The sequence below is a fragment of the Vigna angularis genome, chromosome 7, assembly GCF_016808095.1.
Source record: "Vigna angularis cultivar LongXiaoDou No.4 chromosome 7, ASM1680809v1, whole genome shotgun sequence".
Classification (NCBI taxonomy): domain Eukaryota; kingdom Viridiplantae; phylum Streptophyta; class Magnoliopsida; order Fabales; family Fabaceae; genus Vigna; species Vigna angularis.
Window position 1 is genome coordinate 17,404,588 of NC_068976.1, and position 10,646 is coordinate 17,415,233.

At 33.7% G+C, this 10,646-nt stretch overlaps 1 protein-coding gene across 1 annotated transcript; it reads right to left on the reverse strand.

The window, feature by feature from the left end:
- Positions 1–219: 219 nt before the first annotated feature.
- On the reverse strand, positions 220–1,206 carry LOC108337030 (uncharacterized). Its single transcript, XM_017573468.1, has one exon. The coding sequence runs from the start codon at positions 1,204–1,206 to the stop codon at positions 220–222; it is 987 nt and encodes a 328-aa protein (XP_017428957.1).
- Positions 1,207–10,646: the final 9,440 nt, after the last annotated feature.

The window sequence follows — 10,646 nt, forward strand, 5'->3', positions numbered from 1 at the left end:
CCTGACATCGTAACGGGCTATTTCGGCCGTGATGATCATGGGATCATCGTGGTCAGGGTCGGGAGCGTGAAAATCTGCGTCTGTAAAAGTGATGCTGGGCATGGATCGAGGTTGTCGATCTACCATGTGCACCGTTTTTAGGTTTCTTAAATGTCGTTTTCGGGCGGAGGCTGATGCTCCTCCCCCTGCGAAGCCATCGGATATGGTGTTGATTCGCCCTCAGACCGACCTCTCTCTCTCTGAGTGTCGGGGTTGGCTCCGGGATCGTCGTCTTCGTCGGTCGTCCTTGGGGGGTGATCGTTCGGGACTTCGCCGGGAGGTTTCCTTCCTACTGGGCGTCGCTGCTCTGGTGGATGTTCTCTCCTTTATATATTTTTGGAGATACCCCGCGCGGATGAGTCTTTCTAGCTCATCTTTCACTATGTTACACTCCTCGGTATCATGACCATGGTTCAAATGGAGGCGACACGCTTTACTGCCATCAGCATTCTTTGGCGTGGCCTTCCGCCGAACGGTGAAGAGTTCTGCGTGCAACGCCTCTTCGAGCACCTTTGCCCTAGGTGCGTTGAGGGATGTATAACGATCGTATTTGGGAGTCCACCCCGACTCTTTTCGAGGAGGTCGATCGGTTTTATAGTCGTTGGACGACCGCTTCATGTCTTTCTTGGTACCACTGTTAGGACTTTCATGCTGTTGTTTTTTCCTGGAGTTTCTGAGGTCCTCAATGCGAATGAATTTCGCGATCGTTGCCTGGAGTTCTTCCATAGACTTTGGAGGATCGGCGTACAACTGTTCCGCGAAATATCCCGGCCTTAAACACGAGGGTAGATTGTTGATTATAAACGTGTGGTTCACGTCTTTTACACGTCTGGCCGTCTCGTTGTATCTCTGCATGAAAGCCTTCAGGGTTTCATCTTTCTCATGTTTGGTGTTTACGAGCTCAACATGAGTCATCTTCGGTCTTCTGTTGGTAGCATACTGTTTTCGAAAGAGAGCTTCTACGGTAGCGAAGCAATCCACTGAATTTTGAGGAAGTGTGTGATACCACTCTAGTGCCTCATCTTTCAGGGACAACGAAAAAGCTCGGCAAATGACGGGATCATTATCCGTGTAGAACGCCATGGCATCTATGAAGTTGCGGAGATGATTGTCGGGGTCTACTGAGCCGTCGTATCTTTCTAACGTTGGAGGGGGCTTTTCCGGCATATGAGCTTGCATGATGGCTTCCGTAAATGGAAGCAGGTTGGTGAGCCGCAGAGACGTGGGCCCTTTCCTTCCTCCTCCGACAGGTTCGGATGGTCCTCCCTGATGGCTTCCTTCATTATCGTCCTGTCGGTTGGAGGCCGATATCTCCGGCGGAGGACGCTGCGCCCTCAGCGCCGCAAGCTCCTCTGTCTGTTTACACTGAATTTCCTACTGTTCTCGTATTGTTTGCGCCTGCGCTTCAATCTGTGCCTGCAGTTGCCTGATCAAATCTCGGGTGTTGTTGTCCTCCATAGCTCTTGTGGTCTTCTTTGGAATATCAAATCTCAGCCCCACGGTGGGCGCCAAAATGTTTCGGTATAACAGTTGAGGTCGAGATACGAATCTGATGAATGACGTCCTCTCCTTCCAGCAATGTAGTTATCCTTCTATTTTCTTCTTGCACAGGACTCTTCAGGGAGAATGGGGTGGGTACCTGCGAAGGCACTCCGACGCTCAAGTCAGAAAAAAGGGAATGGCTGAACTTTTTTAGTTCAATAATGGAAGAAATAATATTTTCTCCTTTCTCTCCCTCTAATCAGAAAAATGCACCTTTTTTCCTTCTAGTTTTTCATATTTAACCTAACAATAAGATAAACCGTTTACCTAAAAATCCGGTTGGTTGGAGAATTCAACTGCTTGAAAAACACAACCGCTTGGTCGTGCTTGATATTGGGTTAGGTGGTTCCGTGATTTGCGACATCATGGCCAGATATTTCTAACCACTTATTCTTTAGTTTATCTGGATTAATTGATCCAGTCTGACTAAAGCTGACCGAACGTCTGTTGATTCTTACCTTTGACTGGGTTGACGTGACCCTGTAAGCTAATGTTGACTTGTTTGGTTTAACTAACAGACGATCGCTAAAAGACGATTGATGTTAGGAGCGACAATGACGAGCATATGATACGATGATCGTTCTGTCTAGCAGGTTGACGATCGTTCGAGAGTGATCATCTGTGACTTGTTAATTCTTGGTGGTCATCTGGGTTGCCGGTCGCTCGACTCATATATCTTACCATATAGTTTTGTTCTAATTACCTGGTTTAGCTAACTGTGATAACACCCTAACCCTAACCCTCAAAATCACCGTCAGCGTCACCCACCGATCGTGATTCTTGCATGCAATCTTCTCATAATTAATCTTCAGTCAAAAACATGACGTCTTTTCGTATCCATTATATGCTCTACCGTTGTATCCACGGAATTGAATTTGATCGATAAATATAACTAAAATGTGGATTGAGCAGTGGCATCATTTGAGGTAAAATGTTACTAATGTTATGATGGACATGACAATACTTTTGCGGGTCTATGAAGAAATAGAACCACTTCGTTTGTTGTGTCTTTTCTCAGAACAAGTGGTGGCATGACATGTCATTCGTTTGTTTGGCTGTCTAGAATTTAATAAATATAGAATTAGAATGAAATACTTTTACATTTATTTAATTTTTAAAAATGTTCTTTTAACAACTTTTTTATAATAGTTTATGTAGTAGTTTGTGATTGATTCGTTTTAAATATATAAACCAATAAAATAGTGATATATAATCTATTGTAAAAATGTTGTTAAAAAAAATTGTTAAAATATCGGACTATTTTAATATTACAGAGATATAATAATAGTCATAAAAAAATTATATTTTTAAAAAAATAAAAGAGTAAAAGATAAAAAAAAATATTAAATATAAAAGTTGTTTTATGTGTATCAAAATATTAGTTTTCAAAAACATAATTATAAAACCAAATATTTATATTCATTTAACCTATATTATAAAAATAAAATAATATAAAAAAACAATTTTTTATGTTTATTTAAAAAATAAAGAAAAATATGATCATATTAGATATATGATGAAATGGAGTCCAATTATATAAAAATTGACTTTATTTTCAATAAAAATCTTAAAATAATAGATTAGTAAATCTTTATTATTGTTTAATATTCTATTTTTTATCTTTATTTAAAGTAAAATTTAAATATACATTTTAATTTTTAATATAAAATAAAAATATTATTTTTAATAAAGAAAGCTATTTACACGATGTAGAGTTTAAAAGGGGTGATATTATTATATTAAATAATAACTTTGGATTACGATACCCCAACTTCATTCAATTACATTCTTCAACGAATTAATTTGGTACAGAAAATTAAACAAAACTTTGACTTTAGAGGGGTTCGTCACGTTTCTCGTGGACCTTCATGCTATTTATAACATCTTCAATCAAAATCACTTGCACAAGTCCTTTTGTTCATAAAAAATAATATTTAAACACAAGTTTCACACATGTATTTTTTTTTAGAAATAAAAATGCTTCCCTATAAAATTAAATAATAAGTTATCATTTTATACGGGAGATTAAATTTTTCTATCAAGTTTAATGTTTTTATACGGTTGAATATGTTCATATACATACATTTTTGTAAATGGAATGAGTTTATTAACATGAATTTGTGAAGAGCATTTATTACCCAAGTAATTAATGTGAAGTCTACTCGATAAGACCGCTTAACAAAAGATTTTCTGTTTTGAAACATACTTAACATCAAATTAATCTTTTATTTTATAACCATGTTTAGGTGTTAATTATAACGTCCTTGTTATAATTAATTTTGTATCTTGAGAATTATTTTTTAAGATTTGAAATTTGAAAGATTTAACTGTTTTATTTATGCTTTCAACTTGTTAAAAGTAAGACAATTTTTCCATTACTAAGTTCATGTATGATATTCCCACACCTTCATATTTTTTAGAAAATATAATTTAAAGATATTAAAATACTTTGAAAAAATATATATTTATCAGAAGAGCCAAGAATTTGCAGTTTTCTCCAAATCGCTTAGTAGATATTGATAAACATTAAAAGCTCTGTTGCTTTTTTCTTTCTTCTTTATGTGTTTAGCAATTTTCAACTTTATAAGTCATTGCTTTCCTTTTTTCTACACATATACTTTTATTCTTTTCATTCTTTTGTATAACTCTTTTCAAATAAGAAAGTTTCGTTTAATTATTTTCTTCTTTTTCTGTTCCTTTCTTCAAATGGACATTTTTTTCAATCTTACATCAATTAGAAATTCATTTCAAAATTGATTTCAAATTACATGTTACCAAATATTTATTTCAAAATATATTTTATTTGAATGGTTGTGGGATGTGTAATTTTAAAAATTTTAAATAAAAATAATTATAGGTTATTTCTGTTGTCATACCTCATTAAAACGCACCCAAAACCTCTCTGAGCGGACGTCAGGTGTCAAGCAAAGAGAATCTGAAAATCAGAAAGTGGGGGACAAGTGTGAGCAGATAAGTGGACGTTTGTTCTTGACGGTTGTAGTAAAACTTAGTTTTTCAAAACTCACGCCACTATCTGCATGCAACCCTCTTCTTCCAATTTCTGAAACTTCATTTTTCTCCTCCTTCTCTCTAAAAGTTCTTCCTTCTCTCTACAAAATCTCACTCATTCTCTTCTCGGATCACCACTCAGGCACCGCTGCGGAACTTACGGCGTCAAGAGCTTTCAGTTAAACCGTTCGGTTTGTGAATCTGAGCTGGTAAGTTCTTCTCTTCATTCAGCCGTGCGTTTTCGTGGACATGCAAACCAAGTTCTGGTTTCATGTGTTGATCACTCTTCTCAAATGAGTGGTTTTGATAGTGTTGGATTTTCACTTGGTGTAGTTTTGATTGTTGAACGTTGAGGGTAGAAGGACGTATAGAGGTGAACCATATACACTATCGGGAAGCGTTCGGTCACGTTAGAGGTAAGAGAAGCTTATATAATTTGATGGTATGTTCGTTTTTATGTTCATCTTGAATGGATGCATGTTTGTTGAATTGTTGAATGAATATGAAGTATGATTGTTGATATGTTTGACTGTATGGATGTATGAATGTATGAAAATAGATGTTGAAGAAATGAATTGATGTAAAGACTGATAAGTATGTAATTCCACATGAGAATTTATGTTCTTCACTGAATGATCTTTGACCGTTCGGTTTTCTAGTAGATTCGGTTGGAGTTGGATCCTTTCATTTGGAAAGAATCCTAGTTGAGGACGAGCGTCTTTGTTCTGTAATACCCTTCTATAAGTGTGCAACCAAGAATAGTCATTCCTTGGTGTTGATGGAAAATCTGAGTATACCTACATTTGATTTCATAGATCGTTCATTCTTGAATACTGGTTAAGTGGTAACTTATTATATTTATCAAGCTTTTCTTCTATAAGTTCAGTGGCGCTCGGTCTTACACCAAGCGCTCGTACTGAGTAAGTGCTCGGTCTTACACCAGACACTCATTCTCCTTTTTGTAATATACATATATATATATATATCAAGATCGTTCATTCTTGAATACTGGTTAAGTGGTAACTTATTATATTTATCAAGCTTTTCTTCTATAAGTTCAGTGGCGCTCGGTCTTACACCAAGCGCTCGTACTGAGTAAGTGCTCGGTCTTACACCAGACACTCATTCTCCTTTTTGTAATATACATATATATATATATATATATATATATATATATATATATATATATATATATATATATATTAAGAACGTTCGTCCAAACTAAATTGGGTTCGTCCTTTTTGGTACTCGGTCTTTGCCTGACATTCTGATTGTTCTTGATGTTTAACTCATTCAAAAGCTAAGTATATTTATTGACGTTTGGGTTATTCACCGGATCCAGTTATGTACCCTTATTTGATGTCCCATAGTGTCTGTCTAAATTGGTTATAGCCTAGAGTTTTAGTACTCGGCCTATGCTTGTTGGTGTTCAGTCTAAATCGTGAGTCAGTTCATTCAATTGGCTCATTTAGTAAATAAACGTTTGGTTCTAGTCGTTCTCGAGAAATATTATGTTAATCACTTCCTTTCTTAAAACCAACGATTCACTCTCTCAGTTTTGATCCGTTTGGAACTGGAGACCTTTGGTCTCACTCCAAGTGTTCGGTCTTGTCCGGGGCTGATGCTTAACGTTATGTATTTGGTATCCTAAGGGATCTTTGTACGAAGGGTTCAATTGAGATTATTAATAATGAAAGATGAATAGAATATGATATGGATGAAATGGTTTGGATCATGGACGAGCGTTCCTGGGAGGAATAGCTCATGAATGTATATTGGAAAGTGGTAAAGTATGAATGTGGGCATGCTAAGCTGGCGGTTCATCCTGATATTCGTGCTTACCTGTTTCTCACGTAGAGAAGGGTAAGTCATGCATGAGAATGGCAGGAGGTCCTCGTCCTTATGGTTAATTTGGACGGACGAACTAACCTCGGGTGGCAACTGTTGAGGGTATCCCAGTTACTACATCACCCGGGTGCACGAACGTCGTAGCTACACGAAATTCATACAGTCCGGACAGTCAGAGTCTAGAGTTAGGCTTTGCATGTAAAAGTGAATTAAATTATCTCGTTTAATTGCATTGTGTGAAATCTATGTTGATGTTTGAATTAAATTACATACGCTTACCCTATTTCCTGTCTTGTCCGTTTTGTACGTTCGTTGGTTGTCTTTCTGTTGCAATGATCATCTGTATGGATGTGAGCAGAAGGAGATGAATTGCTGGAAGTAGCACTAGAAGAAAATCTGGTCGAGGTGGAAGTTAAGACCGAACAGTAGAACCGTTCGGTCAGCTATTGGCTTCTTTGTATGATCGTTCGGTCATCTTTTAGACTACTTCTTTTGTAGGTCGTTCGATATAGGTCTTTTGTAAACCGTTCGGCCTAGTTTCAGTTATTGTTCAGTTTTTAATTCCTCGTAATACTGTAAGACTGTTCGGCCGTATTTGTACTGAATCTCTTTTGTAAGACTGATCTGTAATATTATTAATTTGTGATATACCTATTATATGGTTTTGATACTGTATTTTTGGGATGTTACATCTGTTAATATAAAAATTTCAAAATATATAAAGTTTTATAATTTATAATTGAAAGTGTAAGAAGAAACCCATTTTGTTTTAGTCTTTTTGGTTTTTTAATTTTTGTCCCGGCCCATGGAAAGGACCCTTTCTCAGTCGCTGCTGGAGCCCATTTTGGAGACCTTGGACGTGAATGTTGGTTTAAATGAATCATATAATAATTTTAGAGACATCTTCCTATTTCACGTTACATAATTTTATAAAACTAACATTTTAATGTATCTAATATATATATTCGTATAGGATAATGTTTAAAATTTAAAATAAATAATTTATACTATATACTTTTATTTTTTTATTTTTAATAATTTAACATAAAATTATTGAATTTTGATTTTAAAAAAATTAATATATTGAAAAAAATTATAATAAAATAAATTTCTTTTAGATTGTGTTTGTTTTTAGTATAACTGTGAGTTGATTTTGATATAAATATGGAGATAAGATTATTATTAATACATGAGAATAAATTGGATGAACTCTAATTTTAAAAAATTGTAAATAATTTAAGTTACACTTCTTTGCACACCAATTGTTTGATGAAAATACCAAAAAGAGTTTCTCTTGTTTTTGTGAATGGTGTGGTCTAATTGAGTTGCTGAATGCATGAGTTGTCAAGTGTTGAACAAGTCAATTAGAAATAACGATATTTATCACTTGCTATGCTGCGACTAGTGCACTTGCTTTGTCGATTGTTCTGCAGCCAGTAATGAACAATTTACCCCAGAGCTCGTTATTTGATTCAAATTATGCTAAGTTATAAATTAACACGCATTTAGCGATGGTAGGCAGAGAAATAGTCAAAACAAGCTACCAGATAGTCAGATAGGTTGGTAGGTTGTCAGACAAGCTATAAGTAGTTGCACATGTCAATAGATAGTAGGGCAGACCAGTAGACAGTCAAACAAGTCAACTTTTGGCTAGGTATAGGTAGTTAGATAGGCTAACTCGTAATTGGGTAGCGATAGTCATGGGAATTAGAACTGTTTTGGTGCAAGCACAAAGGATGCCATCAGTTGTGTTTTGAGCCATATTGTCCTGGAACGAGATCAATGTTGATGTTGTTGAGGGGTACTTGATCATATACAATACATATTCCATGATCTTATAAATGTTGGGTATGATAGAATCAATATGTAAAATCGATTTAGTGGCATATGGTGAATAAAATGAGACTGAAATCAATTTCACAGTCTCATATCAAGCAAGTGAAATCTATTATGATAGTTGTCTTTGATGTTTATGTAATATATGACGTGTTTTTTTTTAGGTGAAGGACATCTAACACGATGATTCTATATAGTATATTGTGAATAAGTCTAGAATAACTGTGTTTTTAGTTGGATAAAGTGTTGGTTTTCTTATTCTTCAAAAAAGGTTAGAGGTGTTAATAATTTGGTATGATTGTTAATAATTTGGCATGTTAATAAATGTTACATAAATTAATTTTGTATGATGATAAATATATATTAATTAATCATTAATAATTATTTATTAGTTATGCATAATTATGTGTTTTAGTAAATATGATTCACAATAATTTAAATAGTAACATACAACTTAATGTTTAAAAAAATAAATTTGAAATTCAATCCTACAAATCTCTTTTATAAATTTTCCTTTTATTTTTGCAATTTTATTTTTTCTTATCCTTAACAATTTTAATTTCATTTTCATTTTATATAAAATTTCTATGTAAGAGTAAAATTAATGGGTTTGCAGTCAGTCAGTAATGACCCATTTACCCTATGAGCTCGTTGTTTGGTTCATATTATGCTAAGTTACAAATTAATATGCATTTAGCTTAGACAAACAAATAGTCAAACAAGCCACCAGATAGTCAGATGGGTTGAGAGGTTGTCGGACAGGCCATAAATAATTGTATAGGCCAATAAATAGTAGGGCAAACTAGCAGCAAGTTAGACAAGTTAGCTTTTGGCTAGGTATAGGTAGTTAGATAGGCTAACTTGTGATAGGATAGTGGTAGTCATGCGAGTTGGAACTATTTTGGTGTAAGCACATAGGACGCAATCAATTGTGTTTTGTGCCGTATTGTCCTTAAGACAATATCAATGTTAATGTTATCGAGGGATACTCGATCATATACAATACATATTCCATGATCTTATAAATGCATGTGGAATTAATTTTGTTAGTATGTTGGGTATGATGGAATCAATATTTAAAATCGATATAGTGGAATTCGATGAATAAAATGATATTGGAATCAATTTCATGGTCTCATATCATGCAAGTGAAATCTATTATGGTAGTTGTGTTTAATGTTCATGTAATATTTAATGTGTTTTATTTTTGTTTGTGTGAGGTGGAAGATGGTGGTTCTTGATAGTATGTGGTGAAAAAGTCATAATTAACTATATTGTTAGTTGGATAAGGTGTTGGTTTTCTTATTCTTCAAAAGGTTAGAAGTGTTGATAATTTGGTATGATTGTTAATAATTTGGTATGTTGATAATTGTTACATAAATTAATTTTGTATAATGATAAATATATATTAATTAATTATTAACAACTATTTATTAGTTATATATAATTATGTGTGTTAATAAACATGATTCACAACTATTTAAATAATAATATACAACTTATTGTTTAAGAAAATAAATTTGAAATTTAATCCTACAATTCTCTTTTATAAAATTTTATTTTTACAACTTTTTTATCCTTAACAATTTTAATTTCGTTTTGAAATAATTTTCACTACTTAAGTTTAAATTTATATACAATTTCCATATAAGAGTAAATTGTAATCATATTTTTTTATTATTTAAAACATTTTTTAATCTATCATAGTCATTGTATCATTTACAAACTTTTTCTTCAAATCTCTTTATTTATTTCTTTAAATTCTTTAATCCAAATAATATCACAATAATCTTTTTATCCCTCGTATACATTTAATCACTCTTTCTTAAATTCACTTTTTCATCGAAACACTCACTTAAAGAATGAATAATAAAAAAAATAAATTGAATGGTTTAATAAACATAAGAATAATTATATTAGTTATTATCTTCTAGAAATACCCTCATAAAAAATAGATCTTAAAATTTAATTTTGATATTGCAAAAGTATGTTTTATACTAAGATTTAATGTAAAAGAAATTGAATAAGGAAATAGACATTAAGAATAGGATGAAAGCTATTAGATTTTTTCCACGTAAAAAAGAAAATATATAACCAATAAGAAGCTGCCGTATTGGAGAAACTAACTAACATTTTCCAAATGGTAATGGTGGACTTGCGCTTTGGAGTCGTCTGTGGGACCATCTCCTACACTACTCACAATTTCCACGTCGAATGAACGAGAGAGAGCCAATAAAATGATGCCACGCGTCAGAACTTTGATTTCAGACGTTGGATTGTCCACGCTGGCGAACGGTGGTATTGTTAGGAAATAAGCTCCCCCGTAACAAACACGGGCAAAAACCTATAGGTGAGTCATATATAAATAAACC